This window comes from Mastigoproctus giganteus, chromosome 11 (genome assembly GCF_048544385.1).
Source record: "Mastigoproctus giganteus isolate SK-2022 chromosome 11, ASM4854438v1, whole genome shotgun sequence".
Classification (NCBI taxonomy): Eukaryota; Metazoa; Arthropoda; class Arachnida; order Uropygi; family Thelyphonidae; genus Mastigoproctus; species Mastigoproctus giganteus.
This window is the reverse complement of record NC_143585.1, coordinates 59433726-59457267: the sequence shown is the minus strand read 5'-3', so window position 1 is coordinate 59457267 and position 23542 is coordinate 59433726. Positions and strand designations below refer to the sequence as shown.

The 23542-nt window shown below is 37.9% G+C and overlaps 1 protein-coding gene across 1 annotated transcript in view; it reads right to left on the bottom strand.

Annotated features, from left to right (window-relative positions):
- LOC150078036 (uncharacterized) overlaps positions 1 to 23542 on the bottom strand; it is a 321641-nt gene that overhangs the window by 277370 nt on the left and 20729 nt on the right. Inside the window, exon 3 of the mRNA XM_090384437.1 lies at positions 5945 to 6152. Within this exon, the coding sequence (XP_090240563.1) occupies positions 5945 to 6078 (134 nt within the window). The 5' untranslated portion in view covers positions 6079 to 6152. The remainder of the gene's footprint in view (positions 1 to 5944; positions 6153 to 23542) is intronic.

Here is a 23542-nt window from a genome sequence, read left to right as displayed (position 1 = left end):
AAACACTAGAAGGTAGGAAGGAAGGGGACTCTACATTAATGGTTCAACTGGTGATTAGTATTAGTATTAGTATTAGTATTAGTAATAGTATTAGTAACGGCCGTATGGTGCAAGAAAGCCTATGGCTTATGCTGCACCAGCCAAAAAAAAAAAAAAAAAAAAAAAAAAAAAATCCGAACAAAACAATGATAAAAACAATAATTAAATAAATAAATAATAATAATTAATAAATAAATAAAAATAATAAAATGAAATTAAAAATTAAATAAAAAGGAAATTAATCCTATCATCCTTTGCGCTTCCCTTACCCGAAAGTACTATCCAGATGACCTTTGAATTTCCCCAAACTGTCGGCCTCTACCACCCATGAAGGCAACTTATTCCAGTAATTTATAACTCGCTGGCTAAAATAAAACTTCCTGCAGTCCAATCTAAACATTTCCCCGCGTAACTTGAATTTATGTCCCCTAGTTCTAGCATCATTTATAATCTTGAAAATTTTGTCCTCATTCATTTTACTGATGCCTCTCAGAGCCTTAAACACCTCAATCAAATCTCCTCTAAGGTGTCTAGTTTCCAAACTCTGCAACCCACATATTCGAAGTCTTTCTTCATAAGGACGCCCTTTTGCCGATCTCACCAGGCGAGTTACCCTTCTTTGCACCCTTTCAAGAAGCTCGATGTCTTTCTTTAGGTGCGGTCTCCATACTTGAACACAGTATTCCAAGTGTGGTCTAACATAGGCCTTATATAATGGGATTATCACGTCCCTATCTCTACTTGCAAAAGTTCGATAGATCATCGATAGGACACCATGGGCCTTCCTTGCAACCTGTTTACAATGCTCAGAGAATTTCATGTCTGACCGTATCGTAACACCCAAGTCCCTTTCCTCCAGTACTGGGTTTAGTTGAACTCCACCAAGTGAATAAGTTATTTTGGGATTACTGTTTCCCAGGTGTAATACCTTACACTTTGTTGGATTAAAGCACAGCTGCCATTTTTCTGACCATTCTTGAAGTCTATCTAGGTCTCTCTGAAGAAGCTCAGCTTGACAGTGATCATTAACTACTCTACCAATTTTAACATCATCTGCAAATTTAGACATCACGCCCTCTATCCCTTCATCAATGTCGTTTATGAAAATTAAAAACAACAGTGGTCCTAATACTGATCCTTGGGGAACCCCACTTCTTACATCAACCCAATCTGAGGAATAGCCATTTATTACAACCCTCTGCCTCCTGCCCTGAAGCCATCCTTCTATCCATCTAAGGATTTTCCCAGTGATTCCAACCTGTTCCAGCTTATAAAGCAACCGCTCATGTGGGACTGAGTCAAAAGCTTTGCTGAAATCTAAATAAACAATGTCGAAATTATTCCCTAAATCCAACTCGTGAGTGACCCTTTCGAAATAGCGAACCAGATTTGTTAAACATGATTTTCCCTTTACAAAACCATGCTGAGTATCCTTGAGAATTTCAATTCTATCCAAATGATCCTGAATTCCACCCTTGATCAATGCCTCCATGATTTTCCCTACTACTGAAGTCAGACTGACAGGTCGATAATTTCCAACTTCACTTTTAGAGCCACCCTTATGTATGGGAGATACATTTGCACTTTTCCAATCCAAGGGAATCTCCCCAGAGTCTAGTGATGCTCGCATAACCAGCCTCAGTGGTTCAATGCACTCGCTTGCCGCCTCTCTCAAGATTATAGGGTATATTCCATCAACTCCAGGAGCCTTACTAGTCTGTAGGCTCGAAAGTTTTTTCATTAAATAATCTTGGGAAATTTCAATATCATTAATTACATATTTTTTAACTTCGCTCCCACAATTTCCCATTGCCACAAAAGGCTTTTCATTTGTAAATATCGATGCAAAATAACTGTTGAGTTCATCTGCAACGGCAGCTGGTGTATTTATTACTATCCCCTTTCCCTTACGTAAAGGTCCGATCTGGTTTGTCCTGCTCTTCTTGGCATTTATATATGTGAAGAATTCTTTATCCCCCCTCTTTGCTCTGTTTGCTAGTGATTTCTCATAAACTGCCTTTGCCTGTCGAACCTTTTCTGTGGCTCTATTACACACCACCTTGTAGCTGTTATTGGCTTCAGTACTTTTTATTGCTCTGTAACGTTTCCATGCCACCTTTTTCTGCTCAAGTAATGTGGCAACTTCACTATTCATCCAACTTGGAACCCTTCTCGTGGAGTATTTTTTTAATGGTATATACGCATTCAAGGCATCTGTGATTAATGTTTTAAAAGCGTACCACAGTTCAATTGTATTCATTCTCTGCGCGATATCTACCCAGTTAATAGAGGCCATGTAGTACCTTAAGGCATCGTCATTTCCTTTTCTGAAATTAAAACCCATTCCTTTGCCTTTTACTTCTGCTACCTCTCTCGTCATCATCCACCGTAGAACTCCGTGATCACTTCCTGCTACTGGTTCCTCTACTGTCAGCCCTGTTATGTCATCTGATTCATGTGTGATGATGAGGTCTAGGATATTCTTTTCTCTAGTACTTTCCCTGACATGTTGATACAAATAACAGTCATCTAGTTGATTTAAAAATTTTGTTCCCCCTGTCGAGTTTCCTTCCCATTTACTCCAATCAATTAGAGGCAAATTGAAATCACCCATAATAAGGCATTGACGCTTACTTGCCCATTCCATTTGCATGTAGAGGCTTTTGTCATAGTCTTCACAATCACCTGGTCTGTAGATTACGCCTACTCGCATTGTACCTTTGTTTCCAACTATCTCACACCATACAGACTCTATACTAGCATGTGAAATGTCTGAATCTGGGAAAGTTATCGTCGCACTCAGGCTGCTTCTGATAAGAAGCATTACCCCACCACCCCTTCTATCTACTCTATCCTTCCTAAATACATTATACAAGCCGTACTGAAACTCATCATCCCCAATTTCCGGGTGGCACCACGTCTCTGTAAGCCCTATTATGTCTGCGTTACTTGTTTTAACCAGCAGTTCGAATTCGCTCATTTTATTGACGACACTTCTAACGTTACTGTATAAACAATTAAGATTTACTGTTCTTGTATATTTAACAACCCTAACACAACCCTTGAAGTTTTTTAGGCTCTCTTCCCTGATATTAGCTACCTGCTCACGTGAAACGTCTTTGCCCCCAGAACATCTAGATAATACGTCCAGTTGGGGTAACAGATAAGAACTCTTAAGGTATGTGCAAGAGTTACATTGACCAATATTATCAGATAAACGCGTGTCAGTATTACCCACATCCCCCCTAACTAGCAGTTTCCCTGAGCCTTTAAGGTATCCTCAATAATACTGGCAAAAACGTTTGCACCACCTTTGTTTAAGTGTATCCCGTCTCTACAAAACAAATTCCTTCTACCTACAAGTGTGGGCCATGCTGATAGAAATTTACCCCCTAAAGCCTTGCAGATTCCTTCAAGTCTTGAGTTAATCCACAAGGCTCTTAACATATAATCCCTCCTATCGTGTCTGGGCAGAATTGCAGACACATAGACATTATGGCCTAGCTCGCGACATTTCCTCAGCATGGTCCTGTATTTTTCCAACAAATCGTCAGATCGTGTACGTTTAATATCGTTTGTCCCCACATGAATAATAATATTTTCTTTACCCCCTTTAAAATCCGACAGTCTGTTGGTGACATCATCAATAGTTGCTCCCGGCAGACATACCCTGGTTCTGCTCCACCTATCTTTATTACAAAAAATATTCCCCGTTTCCCTGACAATGGAGTCTCCTAATAAAACAATGTCCTTTCTAACCAGGGTAGTTTGCACTTGGTTTTTCTGTTTTGAGGCTCGAATCGGGTGTGCATCGCTTGGTAGATTGCTGGAGTTTTGAGTCCCTGACGAGCTCCCAGAAGCATTATTTTCGAGGGCAAGCACTCGTTTTTTCAGGGACTCAAATTGTTCCTGCTCAGGTTTCTGACAAACTCAATCAATATTTTGCACCTACATTCACATATGAGGAATTCTTTGGTGAAGCGGATACCAGAATTTAATCAAACTCTAACAGGGAGCTAAATCATTTTGTAATAACTGAAAGAAATCTCCGGGTGCAAGGGAAATTGTTGAAATTAAACAAAGAATCACTACTGAAGTAACTGCAGGTAACTGGAGTGGATGGGATCTATCCAATTATATTAAGGGAGGCAAGCAAAACCTTAGCCATAATTCCAGATCATCTTTGTATTCAGGAAGGTCCCTATAGAATTGGAGATGTGCAAATGTATCTCCAATTCAAAGGGGGATAAAAAGGTGACATGTAATTACAGACTTGTTAGATTAACAGTTGTACCAGAAAAAGTAATGCAGGACCATCAAGACACGAATGCAGTTATACTGTAGTCACAGCATGAATTTGTTGAGGAGCATTCTTGTCTGACCAATCTGATGATACTATGATGCAAAAAATAATTTTGATATCGTATACTTCGATTTCAGGAGGGCTTTTGATAATGTTTCACTTTAAAGAATGTTATACAACTGGAGCAATGTGGCAATAAGAGCAAGTTACTGCTATGGATAAAGGGATGGTTGAATGGGAGAAGTCAATGGTTATCAATGGGCACTGCTCTTTGTGGGCTAATGTTATTAGAGGAGATTGCCAGGGTGCTCTGCAGGGCCCATTGTTGTTTTCAATATTTATTAATGATATTGAAGGTATATCAGGCTTAATATCTAACTTTGCAGATGTTACAAAGGTTAGCAGAGTGGTTAATAACAGCAATCGAGGTAAGATATTGCAACAAGGTCTAGAAAAATTAGGCCGATGGGCTGAGAAATGGCAGTTGAAAAACTTTTGAGAAACTCCATAGACTATTTCCAATAATCTAACAAATTACTATTCCAATGTTCTATGCAGTACCACTTTTGTGGCCTTTTTCTTTAAGCTACATCAAAACGGTATCTCAGAACTTCAACACAGTTCTCTCTCTCTCTCTCTCTCTCTCTTAGCTGTCTGTTCCTCTGGAACATATTTGTGGTGAACAACACTCTCACAATCAAAAGCACACCTGCTGCACTTTGTGTTGGGGATAAATCTTCCATTAAAATTACTGCTGTTTGGTTTCAGCAGTAATTTTAATGGAAGCAACAGCACACAAAATCTCACTGTTAGTTGCACATTCAAACAAGTCAGAAGAGCCTTTTAGCAGTGTTTGTGTTTTTCCTTTGTTAACAGCCTTTTTAGTTTGTTAACAGGCAAGAACGTTGAAAATGTATACAACACTTTTAAAGTTTTTGTTAAAGTGGAATGATGGGATCTGAATGAGATACAACAAGTTTCTTCAACAATTTCATCAATAAGTAATCAATGGTATTTTGCACCAAATTTACATTTAAGCCACGATTTCATCAATTGTCGAAGATGAGGGCTGTTCAAATTGCAGATCACTTTCAAAGACTCTTTGCCCTTTTTGAAACAACAGCGTCACTTGAAAACTTTTGTAGAACCCACTGCAGACTCTCCATATGTAATTTTAAGATCAAATATTTCACTGATGTTTCTCCTGATTTTAAAATAAAATTAAAACATGTTGTTTAGTGCACTTTAACACTTTGAAATACTTTCAAACATCACACTGATAAGAAAAACATTTTATTGAGATAATTACTGTGTGGAAGTAAGAATAAGACATGTCTAAACATATTATGTTTTGTTGTAGTGCACCATGTTGTCTCAACCTTTAACAACTAGCTTAATCTGGACACTTTTTTTTGAACAGATCTATATTACCATTATTACTGTTATTCAGTAGCTGTAAATAAGATTGTCCCCATTGTCCTTTAAATAAAAAAAAAATTAAATACTTATCTCTTAATGTTAACTGTCTTTTATTACTCAGTGTGTGTATGTAAATTTTCATTCAATTTAAACTCTTAGATTTAATATCAGCAGAAATATTACCCATCATCATTTCCAATAGCTAAAAAAGAAAAATCAGGTTTCCATGCTATTTCTGTTCTTTGTGGTAGTTTATGACCATTTCTTGCACTTTGAAGACTGATTAAATCATCAAATTTTTGAACATCTGCTTCCATATCAGAAGGATCATGGATAAGAATCTCACTACTTCCAGAAGAGTACAAGTGAAAGGAAATTTTTCCTTCATGTGCTACATAAACAAATAGGGAAGGGAAGAAAGAGACAAGGTGAGATTATCAGAAAACTGTAAACCCAAAATTAAACTATGATCATTTCAAAATATTAATCAAAAAATATGACTTAAACTTATTCACAAAAACTGGTACTGTTTTCACATCAACACCATTTACATGGCTGCCAATCTTTGAATTTCAGAAAGCAGGAGATTTTGTAGTTTTCATGAGACAAAAAAAAAAAAAAAAAAAAAAAAAAAAGGAAGCATTTTTGTGATTTTCATAAGAAAAAAAGCAAGATATTTTGCAATTTTGATTACAGAAAAAGAAGGCTATTTAGCAATTTTATCAGAAAAAAGCAAATTTTTTTAAACCAAGGTTTAAACCTTTAAACATACATATTTCGTATACCTTCAAAATGTTTACCTACATAGTATACTACTATGTAGTAAACCTTCAGTAACTGATATGCTAACATTTTTGAAATTTTACTGTGGGTAAACCTTCAAAAGGTTAGCATACCAATGTATTTTTTTCTCCAAAGCAATGATAATCAGTTTCTTTGTGTTGTTAGACAGATACAATGAACTGTTTACCACTGCTTTGAAGTTGCAGACCTAGCATTCTTCAGAAATGCTATCTTTGTTTATAGTAGTGGCCCTGTTTTCCAGTCTTGACATCTGAGGGTGGGAGTGATGGGTAATGCATATAGTGTAATTTGACTAGTGGCACCAGGGGTTTCCTTCCAAATTGACAATTGGTACTTTGACGTGTAGAGAACTCTGTAGAGGTCAGATGGTATGAGTTAGTGTTTCTGAAGTGTTAGTTTAGGGTCAGATTGTTCATCTGGCCACTCCTAGGGATCTGTGCAGACCATAAATCTGTAGTTACTGTCCTTTGCCAAGGGGAGGTGAGCCAGGTAAGTAAGAAGAAATAGACTCTGGCGAGTTGAACCCTGGGGTTGCCTGAGCTTCCCAGGGAGGGCCCAGAGAGGAAAAAAAGAGAGAGAGAGAGAGAGAAGAGGGATAAAAATGGAAGTGGAAAAGGGGTGACATTTGGGGACCCTTGAAAAATGGATGCCAATCCTACTCAAGGAGGGGTATTAAAAGAGGGTGGATTTGTCCACCAGATGAGATGGGGAATGGGAAGGGAGAGGGTTTCCACCTGGAGAGAGAGGATGTGATTCACCCACCACCATCACCATGGGTGATGGTGGTGGGTGAATCACATCCAAGTTTTTTTGTGTGTGTGCGTGTTTTTTTTTACTTGCATGCATATCTTCTCACACTTAGCACTGCTAAGAAAAATTATAAAAAATGCCAACCATAATTTGAGATAATTTGTTACATTTCAAGTTTCCTCCTTCACTTGTAAGTTGCTCAGTCAAGGACCACTGTACATCAATTTCTTTCTTATTTCATAATAGCTTCTGGAAGGTGCACACTAAAACTGAGAGTTAATACAGTCAGTCCTCGTATAACACGTGTTTACACTACACAAATTTGATCATACATGATTTATAAATAGGGGAACAATATCTTATATAACACAAACCGAATTCGCTTATGCACGATTCGCCTTTGTGTTTAAAAGAAATGGCAGTCGAACGCAGAATCACCCCAACTGAATGCAACACAATAGGAATGAAGAGAAGATTCTGAAAATGTATTTATGTTTTTTTATATCAGTGAAGGGGGAAACACATTTCACCATAATAACGTAAAAACCAACACAATTCCAGCTATCGGTATAATCGCGAATGCAATTAGATCGAGTTTACTACCAGTTTATAACAGATTCCACTAGCAGAAACGCAACTGGAAATTGTTTTTATTGTTTTATGGTAGTAATCCCTAGAAATGTGCTTTAGTAAAATGTGAGGTGTTAATAGTGTATCTCTGCCTTTACGGTGTTATTTATTCAGTTTCCACATGCGCGCAGCTTTGTTTATGTGTATCAAGCTTGCCTCCTCGTTTTGTAATTGTGCTTTATTCCCTAAAAATGGGTAAAATACTTAAAAGGTGTGAAAAGGAAGTGTCCTGGTGAAGACACTGCAGATTCAGAGAGAAAAAGAAAAGCAATATCAATAAACAGAGGTGGACTGAGTCAAAAATTCTTACCCGGGAAAATATATAGCGGCCTCATACTATGGTTTATGGCCAAAATCACACCAGCCACCGGGGTTTCCCTGGTAAGGCTTATTGCCAGTCCGCCTCTGTCGATAGAGAAAAAATATGAAATTGTGAAACGCTTTGAGCGAAATGAAAGACCATGAGATATTGCACATGCTACAGACATAAATGAGGCAACACCGAGAATTACAAAGAATGCAGAGAAAATAAAAACAACTTTCATAGCAGGAACAACTCAAAGTGTAATTAAAATCCATTAGATTAAGACACAAAGAATTGGAAGAGATGGAACGGCTGTCATCTGTTTGGATAGAAAATCAAACAAAAAACAAGTTTGCTTACGATAGAAACAAAAGCATTAGCAATATTTTATTACGTAATAGTCGTAATAAAATACGTATTTTATTCGTAAAAAAATACGTGTTTTTTTATTATTTTATTTTTTATTATTTATTATATTATAATAAAATATAATATAATAATAATAAAAAATATTATAAAAAATTATAATATTATTTTTTATTACGTATTTTAATCGTTATAAAATATGTATTTTATTTATTGTGTTTGGTAATGTTTTGGTTACAATGTGTGTTCAATCTTGGGTGGTCGGCACCTAACTCTATTTTTCCCATAGGGCCTGTTGTTTATATTGCACAATTTTGCATTGCATGAGGGTTTCTAGGAACACAACTATCGTGCTATACGAGGACTGACTGTACTGCCAAATATATACTGATTTTTTTTTTTTTATTTCTTAATTTTCAATGATACTACAAAGTACTGAAAAATCCCCCCCCCCCATTTGAATTTGAAAGTGATGCACTGCCATTGATGCCATCTGTGCTACCTTGGCATTTATAAAAATGTCATTATTAAGTGGGAACTTGTCTACTATTGTATCTTATTTGTGTATGTGAAAACATGCATAAATGTTTGAAATTATTGGTGTTTTAGTACTTTATTGGTGGGAAAACATGCATTTATGCATGTTTTCCCACCAATAAAGTACTTCTTTAGTCTTTACTCAACCTCAGCTTCTTTTGCTGAGCTGGAGTAGAGCCAAATAGCATAAGGGCATAAAATCTAAGAAACTATTCTACTGATTTAGTTTGCTATGTAATCAACTTTAAAAAGGGAAGTGAAAAACAAACTTGCAAGTGATTAAGGCTCTGGTAAAGGAGCTGTAACATATTTATTTATACTAAATGATTTTACTTTGGTGTAAAGATTGTAACTAATTAATATAATCTTTATGCAAATCACCCATTTAAAAAAAAAAAACTTCCGTATTTTCTGCCGTGACTGCTACATTGGGGAAACTGGCAGAAGACTCAATAATCGGGTCTTTGAGCACAAGAAAGCTATCCGTTTGGCAGATGTGGAGCACTCAGCGATTGATGAGCACTTCTGGTCTACCCAGCACGACATCGAGACTATTGGCAGATCTGCCACTACCATCATCGCCATGTCTGGTTGGAATTGCTCCCCATCTTGTGTTGTAGAGATTCATTTAACCGGAACGGAGGAGGTTGCATCCATCCCATCACGGAGGCAACCATCCTTCTAGCTGACGAATGGTGGTGCTCACAGCATACCCAAACATTGTGGCTACAACCACAAGCCTCCACTTGCATCAGCTAAATGTTGCCTGCACCTATAGCATGCGATTTTCACGTTGCATGATCACCACAGCATGCACATGACATTCTCTACTTTTGCAATAATGGTCACACTGAAGAAGGACGTCCTCTGTCCGAAAGCTATTTGTTTAATACTTTTATTTTTGTTCCTATTTTAACTTGTTTCAGTTTATTAAACAGAGTTTTAACTTCAATCTGTTTTATTTAATCCGTTTCTTCCCAGGGCCACTACATTGTTTACATTAAAATAAAACTTCATTCAAAGCCTTGATACATTTTATGATTTTCAAACACTGGTATAATATTTAAAAGGAATGAGCAAAGTGATTTTGTTCAAACCAGAGGAGAGGAATTAGAATGGTCTTTCCATATACGTGAGGATAACCTCCTTAGATATTAGTTTAATGGACTGCTTAGGCCTGATTGCACCAGAAGCCTGTGATTCAGAAGCTCTTTACCTTGAGGAGTTCATTAACATCTTTTCTCAAAATTTGTTTTCGATCATGAACTAAATTTGGATATGAATTAGTGCAACTGACTAGTCATGCTGCAATAAATAAAGACCAACAGGTCTTTAATTATTGCAGTATGGAATTTCCCAGCCCCACAGGCCTGTTTGGGGACTGGCCATGGCTTGTTATATTTTTCAATTTGATAACACTGAAAAATGCTCACATTTTTCAGTGTTATCAAATTTATTTATTTATACTCACATGGCCTCATCCCCCACTTCTAACTTCATCTTTAAACAGACTTGCCAGAGGATGCGACTGTTCTACAGTCTAGTTAAAGACTTTCCCCAAGGCAACCAATTGTTTGTTTGTTATTTGGTTTTTAGGAGCATTAGCAACTAAGGCCATATTGCTCCGGAATATGCGGTAGTCATTCCCTGACCTTTCCACATCCTCCGTATTTGGTGGTGGTGGGCTCGAACCCCGGTCTAATCAAGAGGCGTGTGCTACGCACTGCTGCTCCTTCCCACCTGGCTACGGAGGCATGGACAAGTATAGAAATGCAGTCCTTGATACATGATTAGGTGTAGTCTCCTGATGAAGTACTTGATCATGTATCAATTTTTATTTTTAGACAACATCAGATTTGAATTTTAATTTTATATTTGCTCTACCTCTTTTTGAACTTATAACCAATATTACCTACATGTATCTGATGCTGCCTCTCACTCCTTATTTTTAATTAAATCATTTTTTGCTTTAAAGTTACCTTCTCTCTAATTTGCTTTTCAATTCGGCCCAAAATTTTGCTTAATCCATTATAATAAATAGGATTTTCACATTCTTTCTCTTTTTCAGGCCTACGATACTTTCTTTTTCTGCTAACTTTCTCGTATTACTTATGGCATTTTGTGTAATTTAAGAATCCATCTTCACATTTTTTTTTTTTTTTTTTTAACAGACCTATGAATTCCATTTTGCATATATAAACTTTTGTATCCTTTGCTGCTGCTTTGTGCACTCAGTTGCATTTGTCACATCATCTTTATTTTTTTATCTTTGTTGCCACTTTTTACCCCAATATACTTATTTCATATATATATATATATATATATGAAATAAGTATATTGGGGTAAAATGTGTGTGTATATATATATATATATATATATATATATCCAATATATTAAATAAAATATAAGCCAGTAGTATGGCAAAAACTGTAGAGCGAAAATTAACATAAAAATAACCCAAATAAACAATCGAATGAAAAGAAAGAATAGATATAAATAGTAGCCCATAAACCCTTGTATAATTTCGAACTTTAAATCCAATTAAAACTATACAAAATTTAGAATAATGCCAATTGTTTATTAATTTAGCAGTACCCCCCCCCCCACCCCGAGAGGTACCAGTTCCGAAAGACGTGAAATATCACCAAAAAAAGGGTTAAAGGAACTACCAAACAATAACAAAATCAAAATAAATTAAATTAAAATAGACTGACCATCATGCCCCATATCGACAGAAGACCACGAGGCCAATAATGGTCATGGAATCGCTGCATTTCAATCGCTATACAAATCGTCGCCATGGTGAAAAGATCAAAGTACCAATTCACCCTCCCTCCTCTGATCGATCCACCAATGCAGAGGATTTGCACGGCGGTGGTCCTTATGCAGCGAAAAATAAAATATAGAACAGACAGCACTCTAGAGCAGAGCCACAGCACTGACATACTGTAAGCTGAATCAGCTTATATAGAAGAAAAAAGGAAAATAGATGGCGGCACAGGCGTTGCTAATTTAGCATATCGACCCATTACTATTGAATTATATTAAATGTTGACGAAAGTTAAATTATAATAAAATAAATAATTAAGCATTCATTGGAGGCAGCAACTTGCAATTCCTCCATATGAAGCCGAAATTAGCATTAGCATTAGTAGAGGCATTTGATGCAAGAAAGCAAGCTTATGCAGCATCAGCCAAAAAAAAAAAAAAAACCTCACTTCACCCCTCTGTTCGTTCAAAATACCTGTCCAGCTGAGCCTTAAACTTATTTAGGCTATCAACCTCCACTACAAGGGATGGAAGTCTGTTCCACCAACCACCCACCCGCTGGCTAAAGGCAAATTTCCGCACGTCTATCCTACATCTGTCTTTCCTCAATTTGAATTTATGCCCTCTCAGGTGATTATTCTGAGCTAGAGGAAGAATCCCATCAGCATTGAGCATGCTCAAACCATTCAAGGCTTTATACACCTCTATCAGATCACCTCGCTGGTGCCTAGTTTCCAGACACTGTAATTTGCAAAACTTAAGCCTTTCTTCGTAAGAGCACCCCTTTGTTCCATTCACTAATCTTGTTGCCCTTCTCTGTACTCGTTCCAGCAGCTCTACATCCTTCTTGAAATGAGGCCTCCAGACCTGTATACAGTACTCTAGGTGTGGCCTGACCATTGCCTTATACAAGGGAATAATCACCTCCTTATCCCTGCTGGAAAAATTCCTGTATATCATAGACAATACTCCATGAGCTACTCTTGCAGCCCGTCTGCACTGCTCAGAGAACTTCATATCTGCCTGCACAACCACCCCCAAATCCCTTTCATTCTCTACCACTGTCAGTGTAGTACCACAGAGTTGATACGTTGCTCTGGGGTTGCTGTTTCCCATGTGTAGTACTTTACATTTGTCAATGTTAAACTTCATTTGCCACCTCTCAGCCCATCTGCTCAACCTTTCCAGATCCTGTTGCAGCAGCATAGTGTCAGTAGTGTCCTTGACAACCCTGCCAACCTTTGTATCGTCTGCAAACTTGGACATTAAGCTTGATATACCATCATCAATATCATTTATAAATACAGAAAACAATAATGGACCGAACACTGGGCCCTGTGGGACTCCACTAATAACATTAGTCCATGATGAGCAGTGTCCATTGATTAATCACTCTCTGTCTTCTCCCCCTCAACCACCCCTTTATCCATAGCAGCAATTTGCCTCCGATGTCACACTGCTCCAATTTGTGCAGCAGTCTTCCATGTGCAACAGTATCAAAAGCCTTTCTAAGATCCAAGTATATAATATCAAAGCTATTCCCTGCATCCAGTTCTTTTGTGACTGCATCATAGTATCCAATCAAATTGGTCAGGCAAGACTTCCCCTTAACAAAGCCATGCAGTGTCCGAGCTATAACTGAAGTCTTGTCTAAATGATCCTGCAGTGCTTCTTTAACCAGTGCCTCCATTAATTTACCTGGAACAGAAGTTAAGCTCACAGGTCTATAATTACTTGTGTCAGCCTTTAATCCTCCTTTGTGAATTGGGGTCACATTTGCAGATTTCCAGTCTATGGGTACCTCCCCTGAGTCCATGGAAGCTCTCATAATTATGGTTAAGGGTTTGCTTACTTCCTTTGCTGCCTCCTTTAATATAACTGGATAGATCCCATCCACCCCGGAAATATATACTATCATTGAATTATATTAAATAAAGTTAAATTATAATGAAATGAATAAATAAATAATTAAGCATTCATTAAAGGCAGCGACATGCAATTCCTCCATATGAAGCTGAAATACATCCAATATTTTAAATTAAATAAAATATAAGCCAGTAGTATGGCAAAAACTGTAGAGCGAAAATTAACATAAAAATAACCCAAATAAACAATCAAACAAAAAGAAAGAATAGATATAATTAGTAGCCCATAAACCCTTGTATAATTTCGAACTTTAAATCCAATTAAAACTATACAAAATTTAGAATAATGCCAATTATTTAATTTAGCGGTACCCGCCCGAGAGGCACCAGTTCCGAAAGACGTGAAATGGTTTATGGGCTACTATTTATATCTATTCTTTCTTTTCGTTCGATTGTTTTTTTGGGTTATTTTTATGTTAATTTTCGCTCTACAGTTTTTGCCATACTACTGGCTTATATTTTATTTAATTTAAAATATTGGATGTATTTCAGCTTCATATGGAGGAATTGCATGTCGCTGCCTCTAATGAATGCTTAATTATTTATTTATTCGTTTCATTATAATTTAACTTTATTTAATATAATTCAATGATAGTATATATTTCGGCTTCATATGGAAGAATTGCAAGTTGCTGCCTCCAATGAATGCTTAATTATTTATTTTATTATAATTTAACTTTCGTCAACATTTAATATAATTCAATAGTAATGGGTCGATATGCTAAATTAGCAATGCCTGTGCCACCATCTATTTTCCTTTTTTCTTCTATATAAGCTGATTCAGCTTACAGTATGTCAGTGGTGTGGCTCTGCTCTAGAGTGCTGTCTGTTCTATATTTTATTTTTCGCTGCATAAGGACCACCGCCGTGCAAATCCTCTGCATTGGTGGATCGATCGGAGGAGGGAGGGTGAATTGGTACTTTGATCTTTTCACCATGGCGACGATTTGTATAGCGATTGAAATGCAGCGATTCCATGACCATTATTGGCCTCGTGGTCCTCTGTCGATATGGGGCATGATGGTCAGTCTATTTTAATTTAATTTATTTTGATTTTGTTATCGTTTGGTAGTTCCTTTAACCCTCTTTTTGGTGAAATTTCACGTCTTTCGGAACTGGTACCTCTCGGGGGGGGGGGGGGGGGGGGGGGGGGTACTGCTAAATTAATAAATAATTAGCATTATTCTAAATTTTGTATAGTTTTAATTGGAATTAAAGTTCGAAATTATACAAGGGTTTATGGGCTACTATTTATATCTATTCTTTCTTTTCGTTCGATTGTTTTTTTGGGTTATTTTTATGTTAATTTTCGCTCTACAGTTTTTGCCATACTACTGGCTTATATTTTATTTAATTTAAAATATTGGATGTATTTCAGCTTCATATGGAGGAATTGCATGTCGCTGCCTCTAATGAATGCTTAATTATTTATTTATTCATTTCATTATAATTTAACTTTATTTAATATAATTCAATGATAGTATATATATATATTATTTTGCTTAAATAATGTTGGTTTTTTTAGGAGCATTAGCAACTAAGGCCATATTGCTCCGGGATATGCAGTAGTCATTCCTTAACCTTTCCGCATCCTACGTATTTGGTGATGACGGGCTCGAACCCCGGTCTAATCAAGAAGCATGTGCTACGCACTGCTGCTCCTTCCCACCTGGCTACGGAGGCACCTCCTAAATAATGTTGTAAATCATAGTAAAGAAATAGCTTTAAGTCTTAATCATATACGTTAGTTTATTTTTGTATTTATCTCAATATTTAAATAGTTATACCTTATTAGAAATAGAGTTGGACCTCTATATAATGAAATCGATCGTTCCCTTTAAAAAATTATTAAACAGAAATTTTGTTATAAAGAAATAGGACCTTTTCAACAGTGAAAAAAAAAATACCATAAATTCAGAAAAATAGTAATTTAAGATGGGAAATAAATCAGAAATAAGTGGGAATGAATAAATTTTCTAACATTTTAAAACAATTAATTTATTAATACATAAATATTAAGAAATGATGCGCACAATATATTTGTACTTTTAAGAATTATGTCATAAAATATTTGGTTATTTTTTGTTGTATACTGTTCATAAAAATGCTCGCATTTGTTTAAACACTCAAATATATTTTCTGTTACATTTTCTTCCCACTGAAGGCCTCAACGCAGAGTTTCAAATACTGCCAACATTTCTTGTTTGGAAGGTTTAATTGCTATTGCCCTCATTCCCTTTGTTGCCCTCATTTTCATTCAACTAATCAACGGTATTGTCACTAGTTTTTTAAATATCCTTCAAAATGTTGGAGTCACTCGGATATTCAGCTACTAATCGACTACTCAGATATTCCTCTAGCTCAGAATAATCACCTGAGAGGGCATAAATTCAAATTGAGGAAAGACAGATGTAGGATAGACGTGCGGAAATTTGTCTTTAGCCAGCGGGTGGTTGGTTGGTGGAACAGACTTCCATCCCTTGTGGTGGAGGGTGATAGCCTAAATAAGTTTAAGGCTCAGCTGGACAGGTATTTTGAACGAACAGAGGGGTGAAGTGGAAGTGGTTTTTTTTTTTTTTTTTTTCGGCTGATGCTGCATAAGCTTGCTTTCTTGCATCAAATGCCTCTACTAATGCTAATGCTAATGCTAATGCTATTCAGCTACTAATCATTATCGACTCCTTATTTCTGCTAACCTTCTATCACTTATGGCATTTTGTGTAATTTACGAATCCATCTTCCCATTTTTTTTAACAGACCTATGAGTTTGTCAAGAACAATTTCTCCACTGATCAAACCTTGCTTGGAAGTCTTCCCAAGATTGTTCAATGTCTTGTAGTAGTTCATCCCTCTCATCGCTGTTAATTGCAGTTTTAGCAAATCCTGCTTTTTGCGAAACAATTCTTTATCATTGTTTCCATCACGACTCCACACTTTCGTCAACTCTAATATGCGCATCTGCAAATCCATAACAGAATCTATAGGTTGGTTGGTTGGTTTCTATTCTCAGTATAATTTTTTTCAGTATGCACCTTGGCTATTTTCAAATCCTTGGCCCGTTGGCTGCAGTTCACACCAGGTATTCAGAGGGAGAAAACAAGCTTCACACTTGTAAGTTTTGAAATTATTGATTGAACGTAGGCAGGGCACTTGTCGACAATCAAGGTGGATTTTTCTATTTCCTTTCGTCATCTTTTTATCGAATTTGAAATCCATGTGTTCAAAAGTTTTTTTCAAAACTGTTGCTTTCCAATGGGTACAGTCTTCTTCAGTTGTAACTCCACTTTCATCAGAAATAACTTTTTCGAGTAAGCCATGGTGCTCTACAAATTTTTCCAGCCAACCAGAACTGATTTAGAATGTTTCATGCCCCAGAAAAGATGCGCACTCTATAGCCTTTTCTGTTATTAATGGTCCTGATATTGGCACGTTTCGATCTCAAATCAACTTCACCTACTTAAAAACAGCTTCATCTACTTCATACAGGCATAATTTCGCACGCTTCCACTCAGTCTTGTTTCCTCAAACAGTTTAAAAATCGAAACAGTTAACACACTACTGGCAGGAATACCAAATTTAAAGCAATATCTTTTTTTTTAATGCCCCGATCTACACTATTAAGCATCTCTGCTTTTTGGGCACCTCAACTTACTGTTATTTTTTGATGTACTGTGTGTTGTGTACTGTGTGTCACAACACACAGTACATCAAACCCTGCTGAAAATGGGGCTAATAGCCGCAGGCCGCTCTGAGTGACTATGCTAACCACGGTTCACTGGCCACAGTGCCTACAGTGGGCACGCGAGCATCAAAAATGGACCTGAGTGATTGGAAGAAGGTCGTCTGGTCTGATGAATCACGTTTCTGTTGCACCATGTGGATGGCTGGGTACGTGTGTGTGTGTGTGTCATTTACCTGGGGAAGTGATGGCACCTGATGCCCCATGGGACGAAAACAAGCCGGTGGCAGCGGTGTCATGCTTTGGGCGACGTTCTGCTGGGATACCTTGCGTCCAGTCATCCATGAGCTGGGCACTCTGATGTCTACCGTCCAAACATCAGGCAGAGATGGGGGGAACCCTGGTGCCATTTGATCCTAAACATCATTGCTGACCAGATACACCCTTTCATGGCAACGGTCTTCCCCTCTGGTGGTGCCGTCTTTCAGCAGGATAATGCGCCATGCCATTATCTGCTATATAGTTGTGATGCAGGCCTAACTGCAAGTATTTTACAGGCCAGGGGAGAATGCAGTGTTTGTGTGGTTAGTAAATGTTTGTTAGTATATATAAAGTAATGCAAGTTATTTCCAATCTCGGCCAACCACATTTGCTCTTCCACTCATTTCCATTCACTCTCTTTCTTTCAGCAAAACTGCCATTTATTCCCTTTTACAATAATTCCTAATTCACTCAGTGCGCAATCTATTCATTCTGTCTTTCATTCTCATTCACTCATTGTACATTGCATCCTCTTGCTACCAGCTTACTGATATTTTTCAGCTAATCTGCTTCCCTGGCTGCTTGTATATCTTCCTCCCCTATATGGTTACTTATTTGATGTGGGGCCCCAGGTTCCTACATATGGCAGGGTAGTCCTGGGGAGTTTTGTCATGTCAGGTTTCTGTCAGGGTGCAGAATACTGCTATCTGACAGTTTTGAAGTCATCGTCTGGGCATGGTGGGAAACTTGGGCAATTTTAACTATAGATTATTGTTTAATTGCTGGAGGGCTGAATTGCCATTCTTTGGATTGTTCTGCGCATTTCAAATACTTTCTGTGTGAAAAATGTAAAGGCTTTATAATTTTCCTCCTTAATGATGAACAGATGTTCTTCTCTCCTGGGAATGGGGCCAATCTGTCCTATTACCTCTGTTCTGGGGATGTCATATATTATACATTCATATAGAATGTGTGCCCAGTCTTCACTCTCGCCACAGGTGCAGTTTGGATCATCAGTCAGCCCTAAGGAGGTTAGTTTCGCCTTTAGGGAGCCATGACCTGTCAATATAAATGTTGTAAAAAGCCCAGGAGCATACCACTTAGGTGGCTTTGGGCTAACCATTGACACCCATGGCGGAAACCGTTTGGTAACCAGACCTCTGGTTTCCTGCTCCCCACTTTGTTTGCCATAGTTCATGGAGCTTTGTGGATATTTTTTTTCTTTCAGTATTGAAGGTGTTGGTTGTATCAAGGACTATCCCCAGAAATTCTGTGAGTATGCCCTGTTTAAATCTATAATACAAGCCTCTTTTGGCTACTTCTAGGTAAAGTGGGAGCTGTAGCGCAGGTGTGCTTACTGTGCGACATGCTCTGGTAATATAGTGAGTAGTATTGTCTTTTGTATCGATTCTAATTTATTCCTATTTCTTACTATGGCCGAGCGGGTGAACCACGCACAGGTTCCATAGGTGATAACAGGTAGGAACATTGCACAGTATATGATTGCCAGGGTCTTTCTTTTGAGTCCCCAGTCTGCTCGACTGATCCTGGCAATCATACCTGCATAATTTCTCACTTTCTTCACCAAGTAGATCAAATGGGGGTAAAAAGTTAATTTTGAATCAAAGACCACTCCAAGATATTTTAGTTCTGTTACCATTTTTATAGTGGTTGTGTTAATTTTGATTTGTGGACATCTTCTTATGTCCAAATTGCCTTTTAGAAATATTTGTTTGGTTTTTTCAGGTGATATTTTGAACATGTGCATTTGATCTTTGCTCTATAACCACTCGCATGTTACCTTTTACAAGAAAAATCATGTCATCTGCAAAGGCCAGGCTTTCTACAGCCCAGATCCAAGGCCAGAAATTTGTCCAGAACAATTTTCCAGAAGAAAGGGGCAAGGATTGAACCCTGCGGGCAGCCTTTATTCACATGGCATGTCAATTCTGGAACCTTGTGCATACTGAGATACTTCTGTCTTTAAAGTAGCTGTTTATTACCTTACAGAAGTTTTGTGTGGCATTTGCCTGGCAAAGTCTCCTAAGGACACTAGGCCACCAGAGTGAGTCAAATGTCCCAACAAAGTCAATGGAGATTGCCAACATATATTTCTCCTCTGAGTTTTTAACTGTTGTTAGTAGGCGGTGCATGGCATCCTCTGTAGAGCCTTGCTTAAAACCATACTGACAGTTGCTATGTAAACCTGCTTCTGTGTAATACTGAGCTAATCTGCTATATATCAGTCTTTCATATATTTTCCCTAGTACAGGGAGTAGGGATACTGGTCTATCACTGATTTGGGATCAGTAGGGAGTTTTTTAGGATTTTTGAGAATTAATCTGAACACTGCTTTATTCCATATTTTTGGGAATATACTTTCTATCATACAGTTATTATATAGTGCTATTAACTTATCTGGTGCTATTTCTGCTAATTTTTTGATAACCTCAACCTCTAAGAGATAAAAACCTGGGCATTTATTTTCTTTGGTTTTAGATAGAGCTATTTCTAAGTCTTGCGTAGTAAACAAAGGTTCAATATTGGCATTATCGTATTTAGTGTTTTCTTTTATAATGTCTAGCTGGGTGGGGGATTGATTCCCAGTTTCAGTCAGAATGATACTGTCTAGGATGTAGGTATTCTGGCTCTTTACAGAATCTACCCAATACAGGGTTGGGGTTCCATCTGGTTTGACAGTAGTTTCTAAGACATCTCCTCTTGGCAGCTTGTTGGTCACAATTCTGTAGACAACTCCCCAAAGGTTACTGTTTCCAGTAGTTCCCAACAAGTGCCTCCAGCATTCCTTTTTCTTGTCTTTTATGAGGGCTGTATACTGATTCCTGGGAGTTCTATAAGAATCTCTCAGTGCATCCACCTCATTTTGTGGCCAAGATGTTCTGGCTCTTTGAAAATTTCTCCTCACCTGGTGTACCCTACTTCTGAGTATAGTCAGTTCGGCGCACCACCAGGGAACTGCCTGCTTCCTTGGTTTTTCCGTGGGATAGACAGGGTTGCTGTTTCTGTTAAAATGTTTGTCATAAAATGTTTTTCCTGCAAAAACAGGAAAATGAGTGGTCTAGATCAGGTGCCTGATCTAGACCACTCATTTTCCTGTTTTTGCAGTTCAGCTGCTATATGTTCTGTAAAAATCTGCCAGTTTGCCTTTTTAAGATTATACCTTTTGATATCCAACAGAGAGTGTTGAGTTGTTTGTAATTTCCTGTTTAGTTTGAAGGAAATGGCTCTATGATCTGATGTGGTCCAGGCTGGCTGGACACGCCAGTCTGTAATTTTATAAGCTATTGAATTGGTGGCAAGAGTAACATCAATGTCACTCTCCCACATAGTACTGCTAAAAGTTGGGAGGTTATTTGGTTGGTTTAGCACTTGAAAGGGTGAAGTGGCTATATAGTCCGAAAGTATCTGGCTGTTGTGTGTGTGCCTGCTCTGCCTTCCGTACTGCTATGCTATATGGGTGACCAGCAGTTGACATCAGCACACACACTATGATATTTGCAGTATGTAGCAAGTTTGTGACTACTTGTAGGTATTCAATAGTTGGATTTATATCTTCACCTGGTCTGGAATATAGTGAAATAATGTAAAACTGTCCTACAGCACTGGTGATATGGGCACACACTCCCACTGGGGAGAAGAGGTGACCCACCTTTGTGACTGAGGAGGGAAGCACAATTTGTATTTTCTTATCAACTTTTTTTCTTTTGTCTTCTTTTCCTTTCTTTCTTTCTTTCTTTTGCCAGTGCTGCAGAAGCACTGTGGCTTCCTTGCATTATATGGCTAATACTAATATACTAAACAGGCAGGATAGCCATGACCAGCTGCTGTTTGTGAATGGCCATACTTTTGGCATTTAAAACACAACAGTGGATTTAGAATGTAAATTCTCACTGGCCAGTTTAAGTAGCCTGCCTTAATGGTACCTGGAGGCCGTGGTGTGTTGAACGTTATAATGAGCGCTGGAGTAGAAAAGAGATTCCCATCTTTTCGCATCAATATTTGCTTGAGCAGATATTGATGCAAAAAACGAAGAGGATGGAATTTTATTGATAATTTCTTCATGATTAGAGATCTTACAACGTGACCTTTTAATTCAGAACAGATTTCTTCTTTAGACACATATGAAGAAGATCCCACTCTGATACGACACTGCATGAAGAGTTCAGAGCTTTACAATGATAGTTATACCATATGAATGTGGCTTTCAGAATTTGCTGGGCATGTTTTGGACTTGTAGCTTCAACTGTCTCTAGAACGCAGTCCTTCAATGAATTTTGCAGATCCTGCCAACCAATCTAAATCCTTTCTGGATAAAGGGTGACATTTTTCCGATTGCCTGCTTTCCAGTGGTGGTGGCTCTTTTTACAGAAGTGTTGTCATTATCATTTTATTGATGGCGCCTTGTTGGGCCACCCACCAGAAGAAGATGGATTTAGATAACTTGTGAGAATAAAATAAATAAAATAAAAATTTCTGATGCACCCACGATGGAGTCCTATTAGAGGATGCTCATTTGCAAACTAGTAGTTACTGCATACACGAATGGGATCGCTTCTTGATTAGACCGGGGTTCAAGCCTGTGACCACCAAATACGGATGATGCGGAAAGGTCAGGAAATGACCACCGCATATCCCCGGAGCAATATGGCCTTAGTTGCTGATGCTCCTTAAAACCAAATAACAACAAACAAACAAACAAATGGGATGCCAAGTTCACTTAGGGCATCGTACCACAATTTCTAATAGGCTTTGACCTGTCCCAGGACCAAATGGAGGGAGACCTACTTAAATGCAGTTGACCCTAATGATAAGAACCACCTGCTGAATGATCTCAGTTGGTTCAGTATCGAAAGTGGTGCAATAGGATTGGGCTCCTCATTCACCAGGATCCCCTCTTTCTGAATTTCTGTGGGTTGCTGCGTGTGATGTATGGTTGCACACGCTGGATTCGAGTGATGTAATCCTGAAACCAAGGTAAGGGTGTTGGATCCCAGTGGTGCTAATCTGTAAAGCCTGCAGCTTCGCTGGGAAGTCCCCTCACCACCTACAGGTACCCACATCAAGGGAACATGGCATTGTGAGCTTAATGTGTCAAGGTCAAAGTGTGTAACATGGTACATTGCCATCTGAGGATGGAACCATGCAAGTTATAGCTTGTACAGAAGTTGCTGATCGACAGACAACAAAATGAAGAGGACAGAATTTTATAGGTAATTTCGCCATGATTACAGTTTTGCAATTATGTTGCCATGTACTACAGCATGTACAATAATGAATAAAATCTCAAAGATATCCTCTATCACTTGGAACCAGTTTCAAATTTGTATCAAGCAATAACATTTTACTTTTGTAAAGGAGGTTTGTGGACCCCAAGTACATCTGAAAAAACACTATGTGATGCTTAACATTACTTTCATAATTGCTTTAGTGACAGCAATGTCCAGTTTTTTGACTGGGGAATAATAATGATAACCTTCCATTGCTGTCACATACCACTTTCATTTGGCAGCGAGAAATGGTGATTGTTTAAGTAGCTACATATGAAGTTTGTTTGTGTGCCTTGCAATACTGTTTGATATTTTCCCTGGGGTATTGCACTGATTGTGTGCTCATTTTTGAAGCAATTAAATTTTTTGCTGTTCGTGGCAGGGTTGTATCAGAACTTTAAAAAAGGAAGGAGGTTTAGACCCATTGGATGGGGGAGAGATGATCTAATTATCCATAATGCAAGTGAA